General features: G+C 42.9%; 1 protein-coding gene across 3 annotated transcripts in view; it reads right to left on the reverse strand.

The window, feature by feature from the left end:
- The window catches only part of LOC124622245 (T-complex protein 11-like protein 1), a 126843-nt gene that overhangs the window by 12490 nt on the left and 94220 nt on the right, over positions 1-20133 (reverse strand). For all 3 annotated transcript variants that reach the window (XM_047147902.1, XM_047147900.1, XM_047147901.1), the window contains 2 exons: positions 14962-15137; positions 2399-2580 (listed from right to left, as the gene is read on the reverse strand). In XM_047147902.1, the coding sequence (XP_047003858.1) occupies positions 2399-2580; positions 14962-15137 (358 nt within the window). The remainder of the gene's footprint in view (positions 1-2398; positions 2581-14961; positions 15138-20133) is intronic.

Consider the following 20133-nt stretch of genomic DNA (forward strand, 5'->3'; position numbering starts at 1 on the left):
TGTGAACACAATGGCATCTGTCATCGAACAAGTGCTCCAGTTCACCTGCAGTCCAACGGTTCGTATGCACCTCAACAGATGGCCGAGCTTCGCACCACCCACACATGGGAACATATGCTGCAACTCTTTCTCATCTCCTATCACTCCCACCCATGAGACAGACCATCACCGGATTCTGCATGGCCGCTGCCATTGGATGCTGCTACACTTGCTACACCCATCACAGCATCCAGCGCCAGGAGAGGAATGTGCTGGTGTATGCTGGCACCAGCACACCATGCGGCATAGAGGTTACAAGAGGATCGACAGAGGCAAACGATAAGACTCTTTGGAAACGCGGCCACCATTGTCCTCTCAGCCGCCAGTATCTAGGATCGCGCCGCGGAGCAGAGGGCCAGTTTAGCCAGTTAATTCGAGCCTGTTACACCAGTTAGTTGAGCCTGTATGCTGTGGAGTTCCAGTGGGTCTCCGAGACGAAGCTGCAGACTTAGCCTCTAGCACAGAGGCAAGTAGTACAAGTAACATTACAGCGAGTAACATTACAGCGGACTTCTACTTCAATAGCATTGAAGCTATGTGGAGTATACAGAAAAGAACTTGTGCCACAGCATGTGGAAACTAAAGTTAAGTAGCTCTTTGTTTATGAATGAAGAATCCAGTTTTGTGCAGTTTATGTTATAGGACAAGGATACCGGATATCAACCAACATCCTCTCCTTGCTTCCCATGGTACAGCTCTACAGAGACAATGAGACGACATAAAAGTGGCTAAAGAGAATACAACAGCATCCAAAATATCTTTTAGTTAATCACTAACGTCCAAGCCTTCTCTTCAATGAATATTAAACATTCAATAGCACCAGAAATCGACTGAGTCAAGTGCATTCCACAACTACAAGTGTATTTATTTAACAATTTCTGTGGGACTATGCAGGTCAAAGGTACCTGGTCATGAAACATGCCTGTATACAGCTTACAGAATGCTAATTAGAAAATTTATAAGCAAAACAAATTAAATAATTACACAAAAAATTGTGTTTGGAGTATAAAAATAAATAGCATAATGTTCTAAACTACTGGGAGGAATTCCTGCACAGAACAGAATGAGTGTGCCACAAGGAAACTTTTCAATTACATTTGAAGACAATCACTCAATCCCCCCTCCCCCAGGTCTGCTGGAAGCCTACTGAAAATGAAACCTGCTGAATAATACACACCTTTATGTACAATTTTTAAGGAAGTGTTATCAAAGAACATATCGTTTTTCCCTCTAGTGTTCACTCAATTACAATGAGGTAACAAAAGTCATGGAATACCGATATGCACATGTCCAGATGGTGGTAGTATCATGTAAACAAGGTACAAAAGGGCACTGCATTGAAGTAGTAGTCATTTTGTACTCATGTGATTCATGTGAAAAGGTTTCTGACGTGATGGCCACATGATGGGAATTAACAGGCTTTGAACGCGGAATTGTAGTTGTAACTGGAAACATAGGATATTCCATTTCTGACATCATTAGGGAATACAATATTTTGAGATCCACATTGTCAAGAAAGTCCAGAGAACATCATATTTCAGCCATTACCTCCTACCAAAGACAACGCACTGACCGACAGCAGCATTTGCAGAGTTGTCATTGGAAACAGACAAACAACAAAGCATCAAATAAACTCAGAAATCAATGTAGGATGTATGATGAACATATCTATTACGAGAGTGCAATGAAATGTGGCATTAATGGGCTACAGCAGCAATGACCCACGCGTATGCCTTTGCTAACCACACGACATCGCCTGCAGTGCCTCACCTGGGCTTGTGGCTATGTCGATTGCACCTTAGACGAATGGAAAACTGGCCTGGTCAGATGACTCCCGATTCCAGTTGGTAACCCCCCCCCCCCCCCCCCCTTCCTTCCTCTTCAGCCCTTCTGCCTGAAGAAGGAGCCACTGGCTCTGATAGCTTGACTAACTATAACATCTTGTTATGTGTATGTTCTGCTGCTACTTACTGAGAAGATTTTTTGTCTATCCAATTAAATTATTTAGTCTAAAATTCATTGTTTTTGTTGTTATACTATAACAATTTTGGTATACTTAATGGACTGGTTCAATACCTAAAATCTTACACATAAGACACAATGTCTATATGAATTTGTATGAAATGTAAACAAATATAGTTAAATCAGTTCTGACTAAATAATATTATTCACCAGCAATGTTTCATTCATATGAATCACTGGATAGTAAAATTCAGAATCATTTGGTCAAAAATTAACCCTTAGCTAATTTTCTGATACCGTTACTCTACTTCACATCTGCATTCTGCACACATAATCATATTAATGGTACACAATATTCTAATTTCAGAATTTTTGCCTTTAGGTATTTAAAACTTACTGATTGCTGTGTACTTCTGCCAAAAGTACAGTGAGATGGTCCTTCAACATGGTCTTGAAGCTCGTGTTCCCTACAAGTGCACTGACTACACTTGTAACCACAAGTAGAATACTGCCCATTACCGAAAGGCGAAGTGTCTGATCCCCAAGGTCCAAATAACGAACTTCATCCATTATCAGAGTCTGTTATAAAGAGACGCTTACATTTAAACAAAATCACATGTGCACAATTTATTTTTTTGGAAAGATTCATGTTACTACAACACATCAACAGCTTCTGAGGATCACTCTCATTATTTCCTATTATATCTTCACTTACTTGGCACTCCACCAATATTCAAAACAGCCAAACAAATCAGATGTATCGGGTACTAAAAAGACACCAGGTAAAGAAGCAAAATAGGGTGGATATTCTGTGAATGAAAGATTTTATAATGAACAGCAACTCTGAACATTTTTTGGAGTCACAAACTATTTCGTTCTGAAATACTGCAAGAGGTGTAAAGAAAGACAACGCAGAATATGGAAAGGAAACAAGAGTCTGAAGACAGACAAAGTACAAGAAATATTTTTTTGAGTTGTGAATCATCTGTCTAATTTTCTCTATAATATGCATCTCAGCTCCTAAGAGGGCAATTCAAAGTGAAATGTCATGTTTTGTGATTTCCTGCCAAAATAATCTATAATATGCATCTCAGCTCCTAAGAGGGCAATTCAAAGTGAAATGTCATGTTTTATGATTTCCTACCAAAATAATTGTTATTGTGGTTTTCCACTATCAAATTATTACTCTGGAAACTTCTTTAAGGCACAACTGTTTCTGTTCTATGTTGCAACTGATATTTTACACGCTTTTCAAAAAAACTGGATGTGACTTTTCTCAATTCAAAATATAATTACTTTGTATTCATTTCGAGGATGACTCTTTCACTTGGTAGTGAGATGTACAGTATCATCAAACTTCCATAAAGATCAAAACTGTGTGCTTTACCAAGATAGAAAAAGGGAAGATTAACAATTAACATCCCATAATTACGAAGTCATTAATGATGGATCACAAGCTCAAGTTAAGGGAAAGGTGGGTAAGGAAATCAGCCATGTACTTTCAAATGGAGTTGTCAGCATTTGACTTAAGTAAAATAGAGAAAAACAGTGAAAAATTGGAACTGGGATTTGATCCGTTGACCTAATGAATGCACACCAAACCCAGATCTTTTGCATTTTCTGAGCCTCTCTCTAAAAGAACTATTCAAGCACACCCGAAAGCTTAACACAAAACTTGAACCTGGAAATATCTTTCCAACATATTCCCAAAAGTCAATGTTTTGCATGAACATTTGCAAAAAAAATTAATATAATAATAAAAACTTGTCAGTTTAATGTTAACCATTTTTTAGTTAAGATATAGCAATTGTTATATTTTATCAATAATAATTGTCAAGTTCCACAATTTTAATGATACTTAACACAAATCAACAAAATGTTTCAAGAGAGAATGCTCTTATCACCAACAAATTACCAATATTTAACACATATAGCAGAGGATCAAGTAGGTAAAAAGATGAGGGCTTGTAGAAATGCTTGGGTAACAGAAGAAATATTGAATTTAATTGATGAAAGGAGAAAATACAAAAATGCAGTAAATGAAGCAGGCAAAAAGGAATACAGATGTCTAAAAAATGAGATCGACAGGAAGTGCAAAATGGCTAAGCAGGGATGGCTAGAGGACAAATGTAAGGATGTAGAGGCTTATCTCACTAGGGGTAAGATAGGTACTGCCTACAGGAAAATTAAAGAGACCTTTGGAGAAAAGAGAACCACTTGTATCAATATCAAGAGCTCAGGTTGTAGTAACATGGTTCACGTTTTCCGTCGCACTTCACAGTAGACCGGGAACTGTCTCCTAGGCATGCCCGACGTGAACTGACCGGGCACGGCCCGTGCTGGCTGAGTTGTTGTCGTTGTTGTTCCGCTGGCAGAGGTCGCGGCCGAATTCTCGCGTGCCCTCTGGTGGACGAGACTCTACTTGCGGCAACTACCGTCTGTGATGCGCTGTGCCGATGTGCGCCTCCCGCAATCTTTCTGGTGGCTACTGCACTCCTCCTCCTTTGTGGGGTGAAGCCACTGTGATTCACTGCGTCGGTAGGTGGAGCTTCGTGCAGGAGTGATGACCTTCACGTCCATCGGAAGGCAGGAGTCGTGGGGATCTGCCAACCCTCGAGCCGGAACCTTCGAATACAGCTGGAAGTGACCCACACGAAGAGGCCCCCGTCGTCCCACCACCGGAGCCCGGGACAGAATGGGAGACAGGCCGTCGAACTCTGGATCCTGGTCCAGCCCGGGAGGGGCAAGACCCAGTGGCGGGGACGATGGGGAAGGGAAAACCACAGGTGAACCAGCCTCCTGAGAAACCGGGCCTGCGAGGGGGGCCGGCTCTCGCTGGGGCATCGCTAACGATGACGATGCCAGTGCTAGAGCTACTGGAGGCTGCCAAGGCTGAGAGCCATCACAGTGCGGCGGAATCACAGGGGGGAGGGTTGGTAGCGTCCCCGAAGAAACCAACACAGGTGCCGGCAATGGGGAAGCCGACGCCCGAGGGGTCGGAGGGTGGGTGCCCAAACATGGACGTAGCTGATTTTGGTGACGACGTACCTCCCGGTCCCCCGTCTGCAAGGTATAGAAGTGGCGGCCATTTCGGTGCAGGACCACCACCGGTATCCAACGTGGATTGTGACCAAATCCACGTGCCCAGACCGACATACCCGGTGGAAAGCTGGGTACTCTGTTTTGCGAAGACTCAAGGACCGGGCCGGAGGAGGTGCAGCAGAGTTCTAGGTTGGCGCCCGTGGAGGAGCTCTGTGGGGCTGCGTTCTCCCATTGGTGTGGTCCGGTATGCCGTCAGGAAAAACGTCAACGCCTCCTCCGCAGAAAATTCGTGCACATACTTTTTCATCTGCGTCTTAAATGTGCGCACCATGCGCTCGGCTACCCCATTCGATTGTGGATGAAAGGGGGGAGAGCAAACGTGCCGAATACCGAAGCGCCTACTAAAATCCTGGAAGGTCTGCGAAATAAACTGAGGTCCAATGTCCGAGACCAGGGTGACTGGCAGACCTTCCACAGAAAAGATTTTTGCTAGTGCCCGGATGGCAACTTCTGAAGTGGTTGAGGAGCAGTGAACCACATATGGAAATCAGGAATAAGCATCAATGACAATGAGCCAAAAGCCATTGAGAAACGGGCCCGCAAAATCTATGTGAACAAGTTCCCATGTCTGGGTTGCAGGCGGCCACGAAGAGAATGCTGACCTGGGAGATGCCTGTTGGCTCGCACACTGGGAACAGGCGGCCACCAAGTGCTCAATTTCTCTGTCAATACCGGGTCAGTACACATGTCTGCGAGCCAAGGTTTTAGTACGGGAAAAACCCCAGTGCCCCTCATGTAATAACGTGAGGACTTCCCTTCGCAAACTAGCAGGAACAACCATGCGAGGAGCTGTATCATCGGTAGCCAGAAGGAGAACTCCTTCCAGAAGGAGAGGGGGTCTCGTAGAACAAAATAATTACGAAGAGGGGCTGAGGCCCGGCCTGGAGGTCGGGATGACCACCCCTGCTGAATGAGGCGAACTACTTGCCGGAGAACCGAGTCAGCTGTCGTTTCCCTGGCGACTCTAGAACAAGTGATCGGGAAGCCATCAACCGCTTGGCGGGACGCCACATCCAAATGAAAGCACATAATCTCCTCTCAATCGAACTTAGGATCCGGGATCACCGGAAGACGGGAGAGAGTGTCTGCATTGGCATGCTGTCCGGTAGGGTGAAAATGAATGTCATAATGGTACTTAGAGAGGAACAAGGCCCAGTGCTGTAGTCTGTGGGCCGCCCTATCTAGAATGTGAGAGATGGGGCCAAATAACGATATTAATGGCTTATGGTCAGTGATTAACTGAAACTTCGTGCCATACAAGAAATGGTGAAACTTGGTAACAGTGTAGACAATGGCCAAAACCTCTTTTTCCACCTGGGAGTAAAGGGCCTGTGCGGGACTAAGAGTTTTAGACGCAAACGCCAGTAGCGGCTCGGAACCATCCGCGTTGCGATGGGCCAGGACCGCCCCCACCGCATACTGCGAAGCATCTGTAGCCAGGACCAACGGCTTATGGGGGCCAAAAGTAGCCAAACAAGGCGCTGACGTGAGGAGGCCCTTCAACGAGGTGAACGCTCACTCGAATGCAGGCGACCAATCAAAAGGAACACCCTTGCGCAGAAGGCAGTACAGGGGGCGGGCGATGGTGGAAGCCCTGGGAATGAACTGGTGGCAATAGGCAATCTTGCCTAAAAAAGCTTATAACTCCTTCAGCGAAGCGGGCCGAGGAAGGTCGACGATACCTTGGACCAAACTTCCTAGCGGCTGGAAGCCGTGCCGAGAGATTGTGTAGCCCACATACTCAATGGACGGTTGGAAGAAGTTTGACTTACTCAGGTTGCAACGCAAGCCCACGAACCTGAATTTGAGAAAGAGGGTGCGAAGGTTGTGCAAGTGTTCCTTCGTGCTGCAGCCCGTGACAATTATGCCGTCCAGGTAATTAATACAATGAGGGGTTGTCGATGTGACGTGCTCAAGATAACGCTGGAATATCGCCGGGGCACTGGATATTCCAAAGGCCAACCACTGGTGTTGGTAAAGGCCAGACGGGGTGTTGACAACCGCCAGCCGTTTGGAGTCCTCATCAAGAGGTATCTGATGATAAGCCTCCGAAAGATCGATTTTCGAAAAATATTGGCCTCCCGCCACGGTGGAGAGCAATTCATCAGCACGAGGCAAAGGATAGGTGTCCACCACCAATTGGGAATTAATGGTGGCCTTGAAATCGCCACAAAGACGTAATTTTCCCAAGGGTTTCCTGACAATAACGAGGGGCGAAGCCCACTCACTAGAAGAAATGGGAAGAACGACCCCTAGAGCTGTCAGCCGGTCTAGCTCTTCTTTTACCTGAGGGTGGAGAGCCAAGGGGATCTGCCTCGCGCGTAGATAACGCGGGCGAGCTGATGCCTTCAACGTTAAGTGAGCTTCAAAGTCTGAAACACGCCCCAGGCCCTCCTCAAAGATATCTGGAAAGTCAGAGATCAAAGATTCTAATGATTGATAGGGAACGTCTTCGGAGACCAATTGTATGGTGTCAGTGATAGGAAAACCGAAAGCTTGAAAGGCATCCAAGCCAAAAAGGTTAGCGGAGCTCGCATCACCGACAACAATAAAAGTAATAGGCTGAGTGACTGATTTGTAAGTCATGTCGGTAGTGAATTGACCCAGTAGGGGAATAAACTGTTTACCATAACCGCGTAGACACCGGTTAACTGGCGCCAATGGGGGCGACCCAAGGTCGGAGTAAGTTTGTGCATTCAACAAAGAAACTGCCGCATCCGTATCTACTTGTAGTTGTAATCGGCGTGACCAAACCGACACCTCGATAAAGAGTTTGTGTGCCGATGCGTCGGGAGCCTTGCCCGATGAAACTTCCTGAATGTCAATGTCCATGTCCTCTGTAACTGCTTGCTTCGATTCTTTTGAGGCCGAGTGGCAAACTTCAGCAATGTGTCGTTTTTTATTACATTTGCGACAAATGGCCCAATGCTGGGGGCACTCCGACTGATCATGATGTATATAGCACGACGCACAGGATGGTAACAGGGGCTGGCGGCCGGAACTCTGTTTACACGCTGGATTGTACGGCTCGCACGTCGTCCACCCCGGATGCAGTGGACGCACCCGCGCTCCGCCCTCAACCGCCGCGATGTCGCACCACGCTTCCAACTGTTGACCTGCGGCGTGGGAGACTTCATACGATTGAGCAATGGACAGGACTTCCTCAAGGGAAGGGTCTTCTAACTGCAGGGCCTGTTGCCGGACCTCCCTATCAGGGGCCGAACGAACAATGATATCGTGCACCATAACATGGGCATACGACTCTTGCGACTGCTCCGTAACAAAATGACACTTGCGACTAAGACCGTGCAGGGTAGCGGCCCAGCCCGGTAAGACTGATGTGGCTGTTTCTTGCATTGATAGAACTCGACCCTAGCCGCCACAACATGCTTGCGGCAGCAATAATATGAAGACAGTAATGAACACAATGCGTCAAAAGACAAGGACGAGGGTTCCTGCAACGGCGCTAGCTGCCGCAAAATTTGATACAGTGAGGGAGATATCCAAGACAAGAAAAGAGCACAACAGACCTCCGCATCGGCAACATGAAACGCCTGGAAATGCTGCCGAAGGCGGTGTTCATATGCGTCCCAGTCCTCTGCCGTCTCGTCATACGGGGGAAAGGGAGGAGGGAATGGCGCTGGAGCAGACGGCGTGGAGAGCAGCGCCGGAAGCACTTGTTTCATGGTTGCCATGAGCTCCGTCTACCGCTCAACCAAAACCTGCACTAAATCCTCCATGCCGCGGATAAGCTGTGAAACCGGAACGATGATGCAACACGCGAAAGAACGACCCTACTCGTCGCCAATTGTGTAGTAACACGGTTCACGTTTTCCGTCGCACTTCATAGTAGACTGGGAACTGTCTCCTAGGCATGCACGATGTGAACTGACCGGGCACGGCCTGTGCTGCCTGAGTTGTTGTTGTTGTTCCGCTGGCAGAGGTCGCGGCCGAATTCTCGCATGCCCTCTGGTGGACGGGACTCTACTTGCGGCAACTACCGTCTGTGACGCGCCGTGCCGATGTGCGCCTCCCGCGATCTTTCTGGTGGCTACTGCACAGGTGGAAACCCAGTTCTAAGCAAAGAAGGGCAAGCAGAAAGGTGCAAGGAGTATATAGAGGGTCTATACAAGGGCGATGTACTTCAGGACAATATTACGGAAATGACAGAGGATGTAGATGAAGATGAAATGGGAAATACGATACTGCGTGAAGAGTTTGACAGAGCACTAAAAGACCTGAGTCAAAACAAGGCCCCTGGAGTAGACAACATTCCATTATAACTACTGACGGCCTTGGGAGAGCCATTCCTGACAAAACTCTACCATCTAGTGAGCAAGATGTATGAGACAGGCAAAATACCCTCAGACTTCAAGAAGAATATAATAATTCCAATCCCAAAGAAAGCAGGTGTTGACAGATGTGAAAATTACCAAACTATCAGTTTAATAAGTCACAGCTGCAAAATACTAACACGAATTCTTAACAGACGAATGGAAAAACTGGTAGAAGCCGACCTTGGGGAAGATCAGTTTAGATTCCGTAGAAATATTGGAACACGTGAGGCAATACTAACCTTACGACTTATCTTGGCTGGCTCTGAGCACTATGGGACTTAACATCTGTGGTCATCAGTCCCCTAGAACTTAGAACTACTTAAACCTAACTAACCTAAGGATATTACACACATCCATGCCCCAGGCAGGATTCGAACCTGCGATCGTAGCAGTCGTGCGGTTCCGGACTGAGCGCCTATAGACTTATCTTAGAAGAAAGATTAATGAAAGACAAACCTACGTTTCTAGCATTTGTAGACTTAGAGAAAGCTTTTGACAATTTTGACTAATACTCTCTTTCAAATTCTAAAGATGGCAGGGGTAAAATACAGGGAGCGAAAGGCTATTTACAATTTGTACAGAAACCAGATGGCAGTTATAAGAGTCGAGGGGCATGAAAGGGAAGCAGTGGTTGGGAAGGGAGAGAGACAGGGTTGTAGCTTCTCCCCAATGTTATTCAATCTGTATATTGAGCAAGCAGTAAAGGAAACAAAAGAAAAATTCGGAGTAGGTATTAAAATCCATGGACAAGAAATAAAAACTTTGAGGTTCGCCGATGACATTGTAATTGTATCAGAGACAGCAGAGGACTTGGAAGAGCAGTTGAACGGAATGGATAGTGTCTTGAAAGGAGGATATAAGATGAACATCAACAAAAGCAAAATGAGGATAATGGAATGTAGTCGAATTAAGTCGGGTGATGCCGAGGGAATTAGATTAGGAAATGAGGCACTTAAAGTAGTAAAGGAGCTTTGCTATTTGGGGAGCAAAATAACTGATGATGGTTGAAGTAGAGAAGATATAAAATGTAGACTGGCAATGGAAAGGAAAGCGTTTCTCAAGAAGAGAAATTTGTTAACATCGAGTACAGATTTAAGTGTCAGGAAGTCATTTCTGAAAGTATTTGTATGTAGCCATGTATGGAAGTGAAACATGGATGATAAATAGTTTGGAAAAGAAGAGAATAGAAGCTTTTGAAATGTGGTGCTACAGAAGAATGCTGAAGATTAGATGGGTAGATCACATAACTAATGAGGAGGTATTGAATAGAATTGGGGAGAAGAGGAGTTTGTGGCACAACTTGACAAAAAGAAGGGACTGGTTAGTAGGACATGTTCTGAGGCATCAAGGGATCACAAATTTAGCATTGGAGGGCAGCGTGGTGGGTAAAAATCGTAGAGGGAGATCGAGAGATGAATACACTAAGCAGATTCAGAAGGATGTAGGTTGCAGTAAACACTGGGAGATGAAGAAGCTTGCACAGGATAGGGTAGCATGGAGAGCTGCATCAAACCAGTCTCAGGACTAAGCCCACAACAACAACAACAACAATAGTTAAAACACTACAACCACAACAACATGTTTACAGCATTAGTGAAACAAGCAGCTCACAGCTACAACTGAACACTGGGAGAAGCAGCAATAGGACACTTTTGGTGGCCACAACTGAAGAGGACATTGTCTGCCATGCTTTTGCAGAGTGTAATGGGACAATTAAGGATTAGAAAGGGATGATCTTGAAGTAAGACATGGACATATAGTCTGTGTTAAGTACGATTAAATTGTTGAATGCTACCAATTATTACTGGTATAATAAAAAATGTATACAATAATAATCATAATGTTTCACTGACGAAGTGTCCCTACACATGGTAGTTTCTGGGAGAAACCCATTTCAAATGAGTGCGTTATTTAGTTCATGTGAGCGTCCATTTGAACACAGATTTGGTGCAGTAATATCTTGAACCAAACTCAAAGTGAGTAGAATTATCACTATCATAACTAGTTTCTATAAAAAAAGATGAGAACCACATGATCAAATTGTTTTGATTTTAACATATATAGAATATATCGATGCCAATTGCAGTCCAAATTTATAAATTTTGCTGGCAAAATGATGTTTGCACCTACTATATACAAACTTCAATAATGAATTAAGTATCTTACTAGAACGATTTTAAATGTGTTCCTGAAAATCGGATATGTGACAAAATTAATGGACAACGAATACTTTCAAAAGAAAACAGCAAAAGTTACTAAAATGGACCATGAAACAATTTGATGAGTTTTAGCACATTGTACATCAGAAGAAAACTGGATGGACAGCAAAAGAAATTAATGGAACAGTAGAAATGGCCAGAGGAAATAAAAATCTACTTAAAAACATCGAGGAGATTTACTTGTGTTTTTCAGGTGGCAATAATTCAGTATACCAGGCACAGGTCCAGTTTTTAAGATCTTATTTCAGTTGCTCATTTCAGATTTTACAGAGAATTACACACTAGAAATCCATTTATTTATTATCATTAAGAAATAATGATAATGTACACTGATCAGCTAGAACATTATGATCACCTATCCAATGGCTGGTATGTCCATCTTTGGCATGGATAACAGCTCCGATGTATCATGGCATAGAAGCAATGAGGCCTTGGTAGGTTGCAAGAGGAAGCTGGCACCACATTTGTAAATACATCACCTAATGCCTGTAAATTCTGGAGACGGGGCCAATGCACTTTGATGCCTCGTTCAATCACATCCCAGATGTTGATCGAGTTCAGATCTGGTGAGTTGGGGGGCAGCACATCAATTGGAACTCTTCGCTGTGTTCCTTGAACCAGTCCATCACACTCACGACCTTATGACAAGGCACATTATCTCACTGAAAAACGCAACTGCCACTGGGAAACATGATCATTGTGAAGATGGTTACGTGGTCTGCAACCTTGCTGTCATGGTTTCTTGCACAAACACCACTGAACCTATGGATGCCCAAGTGAATGTTCCCCAGGGTGTTACAAAAAGGTATGGCCAAACTTTCAGGAAACATTCCTCACACACAAAGAAAGAAAATATGTTATGTGGACGTGTCCGGAAACGCTTACTTTCCGTGTTAGAGCTCATTTTATTACTTCTCTTCAAATCACATTAATCATGGAATGGAAACAAACAGCAACAGAACGTACCAGCATGACTTCAACCACTTTGTTACAGGAAATGTTCAAAATGTCCTCCGTTAGCGAGGATACATGCATCCACCCTCCGTCGCATGGAATCCCTGATGCGCTGATGCAGCCCTGGAGAATGGCGTATTGTATCACAGCCATCCACAATACGAGCACGAAGAGTCTCTACATTTGGTACCGGGGTTGCGTAGACAAGAGCTTTCAAATGCCACCGCAAATGAAAGTCAAGAGGGTTGAGGTCAGGAGAGCATGGAGGCCATGGAATTGGTCCGCCTCTACCAATCCATCGGTCACCAAATCTGTTGTTGAGAAGCGTACGAACTCTTCGACTGAAACGTGCAGGAGCTCCATCGTGCATGAACCACATGTTGTGTCGTACTTGTAAAGGCACTTGTTCTAGCAGCACAGGTAAAGTATCCCGTATGAAATCATGATAACGTGCTCCATTGAGCGTAGGTGGAAGAACATGGGGCCCAATCAAGACATAACCAACAATGCCTGCCCAAACGTTCACAGAAAATCTATGTTGATGACGTGATTGCACAACTGCGTACGGATTCTCGTCAGCCCACACATGTTGATTGTGAAAATTTACAATTTGATCACTCATCAGTAAAGAGAACATTTGCACTGAAATGAGGATTGACACATTGTTGGATGAACCATTCGCAGAAGTGTACCCGTGGAGGCCAATCAGCTGCTGATAGTGCCTGCACACGGTGTACATGGTATGGGAACAACTGGTTCTCCCGTAGCACTCTCCATACAGTGAAGTGGTCAATGTTACCTTGTACAGCAGCAACTTCTCTGTCGCTGACATTAGGGTTATCGTCAACTGCACGAAGAATCGCCTCGTACATTTTGTCCTCGTCGTTCTAGGTCTTCCCCAGTCGCGAGTCATAGGCTGGAATGTTCCGTGCTCCCTAAGATGCCTGTCAATTGCTTCGAACGTCGATACAAATGTACCGTGCCACGGCTATTGCCCCGTGCTAATCCATACATCAAATGGGCATCTGCCAACTCCGCATTTGTAAACATTGCACTGGCTGCAAAACCACGTTTGAGATGAACACTAACCTGTTGATGCTACGTACCGATGTGCTTGATGCTAGTACTGTAGAGCAATGAGTCGCATGTCAACACAAGCACCGAAGTCAACATTACCTTCCTTCAATTGGGCCAACTGGCGGTGAATCGAGGAAGTACAGTACAGTACATACTGACGAAACTAAAATGAGCTCTAACATGGAAATTAAGCGTTTCTGGACACATGTCCACATAACATCTTTTCTTTATTTGTGTGTGAAGAATGTTTTCTGTAAGTTAGGCCGTACCTTTTTGTAACACCCTGTAATGGAGCCGCTGGCAGCTTGTCTCCGTCCCGCAGTACAAGTGTCAAGGAGCTGTTCCCCTGGAGGACAAAGGACTCGAACCCTCCAATCAGGATTATCACATCATGCAACACTCTGCCACTGTGCCAATGTCCAGTGCCAATCATCACATGCCCATTTCAGTCGTAGTTGTCGATGTTGTGGTGTTAACATTGGCACATGCGTGGGCTGTCAACTGCAGAGGCCCATCGTTATGAGTGTTCGGCGTGTTGTGCGCTCAGACACACTCGTACTCTGGCCCCAGCATGTAATTATGATGTTAGTTACGTCACAGTTTGTCTCCTGTCATGTTTTACCAGTTGCGCAGCCTACAATGTCCGACATCTGTAATAAGAGGTGGCCGACCAACCCCATGACGTGGGGACTTGGTTTCACCACATGTTGAAGACACTCACCACAGCACTCCTTGAACACCTGACGTTGCGCAGTTCCTCAACACTTGTGCTCAGCCTCCGGACCATCACAATCTCCTCTCAGTCAAACTCAGATACATCGGATGCCTTCCCTGTTCTACACTGGGACAGCACGCTCACTGATACTACATGCACCGTCCATGTGTCTGACTAGCATTCATTCCTCGCCAGGTGAAGCTGCCTGGGCGGCTTTATATCGATAGTGGGTTGGTGTTCATATTTCTGGCTGATCAGTATATATAGCATATGATGTGCAAATCTTAAATTCAATTAAAAAAGAAACAGTTATGCCCTAACTTTTTTGCTACTATGTAAAGACATCTATCTAAGTTAAAAGTTAAGTAAAAAGTAGTTTCTTCCCAAGAAAGAGGCAATGCTGCCTGTTCCAACTTGATGATTTTCATTCCTCAACTATCCTGTTACTTATTAAGTACACATCCTATTAATTATAAAATAATGCAACTTGCTACTGCATTCTCTTTGAAAAATCCCATATTCATTAATTATTTGTATCTTTAAAGCTGAATAGAACCTCTGGGAAGGTAACGGAGCGGTCCCACTCAAGCAGCTCTAGATAAGCTCTGCCCAAGACAAGCTGTGTGAGAGAGCGCAGAGCAATCTCGACTTCAGGGGCAGGTGCAGCAGGGTCTGGACCCTCACCTGGTCTCAAATGCCTCTTGAGCCACGCCCTAGTATGTGCAAGACCATCTGCAACATTTCAACCAGATACATCGTGCACTCACACATATATAAAACAGATTTTAGGTACATTAAACTTGGTTTGTATAAAAAATTTTTAGCAGAATCAATCACATCACATTTATTCAACAAAAAACATTGTTTTTTTTCCCTTCAAAGTAGTCTCAATGAACACCTTGCACTTCTTCACATTCTTTGGAGCCAACCTGCAAATGGTGTTCTATATTTTCTGAGAAATAATATTGAACAGAGTGAGGCAGCATGGTAAAGGCTATTAATCCAAAGGTTAGTCTTACTATTGAATATTTTGTTCAGAAATAAGAAATATGACGAATTCATATGAGTCCAAGTCAAGTAATTAGAGCAGCTGAGGTAATATTGAGTTCTGTTTGTTATTCTATATCACTGCTGTGAGAGCTGGTACGATGCTGTCATGTGAATTAAGCAGTGTCACTGCATTTAGAACTCTCAGAATTTTGTGTATCCAAAGAAATTGAGACTGTATGTCTGATGCTTTTTGACATATCAGGTGGCCATATTCTTAGCCACAGCTGTGATTCGTTTCCAACTTGAGGATCAAGGTTACAGCTCTGAGGTATAAAATTGTCATCCAGTTTCAGGTCCATAGTGGTATAACCATGTCTTGTTCACATGACCAAGCTGTATGTTTCCTTAGTATTTTGTATGATATTCAGTGTGAATGAACAACAGCCCATCTCTCTAATTAATTGTTTTAGCTCTTTCAGTCACTGCAATAGTGACTGGACACACTACTGGGTGAGCCATCAAATTTCCATGCGCAGCTGTTCGTGCTTCAGCCCACCAAAAATTTAATGTCATCTCAATTCCAAGGTATGTTATATGAGAGTCATCCATAGTCATTTTCACACATCAGTACTGCCAGTACCGAAAATTCTAGTGCCTATGTTAAAAATGCAAAACACATGTGCTACGCTCAAAACATCAAACACTCCAAGAACAAAGAAAACACAATATGAAACATTATTTAATAAGAAAAAAACAAGAACAGCAAAGTGGATGAAATTGAGTTCCAGCAAATGGGCGGGACAAAATTACGAAACACTGAAATCACAGTTCACCAAATTCAATAATTAGCAAACATTGCACTCACTAATAAATAACTCAATACAGATTTACTTAGTGAGACACTCCATGCACTCAACAGAACTCAGTATAAAAAAAAATCGCAACCCTAAGGAGGTAAAATTCATGTCACAAAGAGTATTGATTCTATTGGCTATGAAGTGATTCTAGCAGAGTTTAAAATCTTGTGCTGGCCTGATAGGTAAATCTTTAAATTATGTTTAAGTCAATGACTCAGCATGTTACATGACAGAATTATACATGCAACAGTAACAAGATGCCATAAAAATGGAGACAACCCAACTACTTGCCCCCCAATAATCAGTTTCACTGCTTCCAGAATTTTCAAAGGTTTTTTGGGAAAGAAATCTACGATTGATTACCGACTCATGAGCAAAACTTATTAACCCTTTCACTGCTGCTTGCATGTATACACACCCCGCTATGCCACTCCCCAGGTGTTGTGGATGTGTATATGCACATCGCCTGGATTTTTCTGCAGTGCTACGGACATCTGAATGCATCCTCTCACTGTTGTGCACAAGTTACTTTCTTACCTCAAGGAATAAAAAAGTGTTGAGTATTTATCATACAATGTACGTGTCTCATGGAATGCTATCATTTGTATAAACCATTGTTTCGATATTTTGGATCATTTATTAGATAAAATGAGATATGATGATTGTTATAACCACAACTTGCGATGCGCAAGCACTTGAGTGTACACGTTGCATGTGATCATCCTTCGAATATAAAACCCAATAACTCAAGAATGAAATGAGACATCCTTCTACTCTCAGTTCTAAATAAAATTCAGATATCTGATCTAATTTCTTTCTCTCCAGTGTACAAGCTAAAATCAGCCATGTGCAAAGTTTACACAATGCATTTTTACTTCTGTGAATTCTTTAAAATTTCTTGCAATGTTTTACTTAGTATGATGCAACAAAAAAAGTACAACACATAACAAATAAAAATTCAGTTCTTTATTGAGCAAAAATATCAGACTATAAGATGTGTAAAAATCAAATTTTTTTCACCTAACAGTTTTCGAAAAATTGGATGATAAGTATTTCATGTCAGCTGGAACACTGTCTCTCAGCACAGGCACCAGCATTTGGTGAGCAGTACAGCCACAACAAAAGCAGCCTCAGCACGTAATGTACAGGGCTCATCTGTAGCAGTAAATGTGTTAACTGTCTCTCAGTTAAGCTTTCATAAAATGTTACCCTCAGAGAATGCCACACAAAAATACACAAATAGTCTGAATCAAGCTAACAAGAAAAATTGTTTTACTGTCTCACCAAACCATTTGATTGTGTGCATTAAAAAATTCTACTTAGAAAAACTAAAATATTACTGCAACATTATTGACTGTCCTCTTGCACAGACGAATCTTACCTTCATAGCAGAATGTAGAGAATCATGTTGATATGGCTGTCATAACAATGAAACTAGTCTCAGAACGAGAGAACATAAAATAATGTGTAATATCACTGCATGTATTACTAATCACACTTTCAAAGAGCACAGTCACATATTGTAAACCTCCCTGAAGTGACTTGTCCATATCACTGTACAAAATATCAAAGGATGAAAAATCATCAACATCTTACTGAAGCAACTTAACCCAGACATTTGTCTCATAATCTTCAAATGAAGTTGTCCAAATTACTTATCCGAGTCCACAGCACCTGGTTACATCTTCTATTATCCAGTTTGCACCCTCCATGTTGCCTAAGTATTCTTACTATTAAGTTAGAGGGTTGCTCATGATGTCCTGGTTGATCAATTTTGTGGCAGAATTAATTGAAAAATGATAGTCATAGAAACCCCGTGATCCTTTCTTAACTTATAACACCAGGAACATCATCATTTTATTATTCTCCAAATAGTTTGATATACTCCATGTTAGTATCAACCCTCTCAGACCTGATTTTTTCTGAAGAAAGGAAACTTTTTCTTCAATTGGTAATGCTCTTAGGTGATTTTTTAACGATTTTAGATGCAAGATTTATACAAAAATTTGTACCCTTTTCAAAACATAGTTTGTACACTTGGCCTTCATTTTACGGACCAAAATAACTAATTATGAAATATTCTCTATTGTAATAAATAGTAAAATGATCATTAAATAATAACCAAGCAAAATAACAATATTCAATTATACAGTGGAATATAGTTAACAACTACATCCGGGTATTCTGGTGGTGGTCAGAAGCTGTTGCGCAATGCTACATTGACATGCTGATATTTTCATATTGATGCCCAACAGTGGGCAGCACTGATGCATGATGAAAATGTTCAACATTTACAAATAAGTACCTCAGCTTGGAAAAAAATACTTTTGTTGCGGGTAATTCACAGTAAAAGTTAATATACACAATTATAGCCAGAGGATCTGAAAGGGATAAAAATGGAGCTGAGTTTCTTTGAAACGCATTTCAGCACTAAATCATAGCTCTCCCTCTCTTTCCGGCGAGCGTGTGTACACACACACACACACACACACACACACACACAGACACACACACACACACACACACACACACACACACATTGATGCAATAATTTGTTGTATGTATAGATGGGGAGAAAGGGTGTGGCAATGTAAAATACACTTTTCTTCATAGAAGTGAACAACAGAAACTACAAACATATATGTATAACCATGTATGTACAACATATGTGTGGGCCTTTTTTTTTTTTTTTTTTTTTCCAAACCTCCGATAGGCTATAAATAAAAGACAAGTTCATACAAAACAATTATTTCACTACCAAAAGTTTGTACACTTATGGTTAATTTTCAACATAATCACTGGAAAGATTGAGACATTTACCTTACCTGTGGACACGCTTTGCAAAACCCTCTTCAAAAAATGTTGCGGCCATGATTTCAAATGAGAATTGACGTTGTTTTGAAGATCTTCATTGGTTTGAAAGTGCTTCCCCTCCTAGCCACGTCTTCAGTTCAGGGAAAAGGTGGAAGTCGCTGGGTGGCAGGTCAGGACTGTACAGTGGATGATTCAAAATGTCCCATTGAAATTGTTCAAGAAGCCATTGGGTTGTGACAGCACTGAATGGACAAGCGTTGTCACGGATCAACACAATTCCTGATGTCAGCATTCCTCTTCGTTTGTTTTGAATGGCTCTCCGCAAACATCGTAAAGTTTCACAATAAGCAGCTGCATTGATAGTGGTTCCAGGATGCATAAACTCAACAAGAAACACACCTTTTTTATCCCAAAACACGGTAGCCATAACATTTCCGTTGAATGTTTGTCTGAATTTTTTTTGTGTGGTGATTTTTATGCATCCATTGTTGTGATTGTTGTTTTGTTTCCGGTGTGTCGTACTGGATCCAAGTTTCATCTCCAGTAACAATAGATTTTAAAAAGTTCTCTCCTTCATTGTGATAACGGTCAAGGAAATTCAAAGCCGACGCCATTCGGTGACTTTTGAGGTCGTCTGTCAACATTTTTGGTACCCAACGAGCACAAAGTTTTTTGTAGCCTAAATGTTCGTTAATGATAGATTGTACGAGAGATCCGTAAACTTCCGGAATATCCATGGACAAAGCAGTTAAGGCGATCCTACGATTTTCTCTAACCATTCTGTCAACTCGTTTAACAAGGTCGGCTGTAATGACAGACTTGCATTCTCAGCCCCCTTCATCATGCATGTCATTTCGGCCATCTTTAAATTTTCGGCACCATTTACGCACTACACCATCAGTCATGAAGTTATCACCGCACACTCGGCTCATTCTCGGATGAATTTCTGCTGCATTATTCCCTTCTGCTTGCAGAAACCGAATTACACTTCGTAATTCACACTTGGAGGATCCAGCTCCCAAACCCAGTAGTAGCTGGAGCAGTATCTGGATACAACAACAAATTCA

This window comes from Schistocerca americana, chromosome 7, assembly GCF_021461395.2.
Source record: "Schistocerca americana isolate TAMUIC-IGC-003095 chromosome 7, iqSchAmer2.1, whole genome shotgun sequence".
NCBI classification, from domain to species: Eukaryota; Metazoa; Arthropoda; class Insecta; order Orthoptera; family Acrididae; genus Schistocerca; species Schistocerca americana.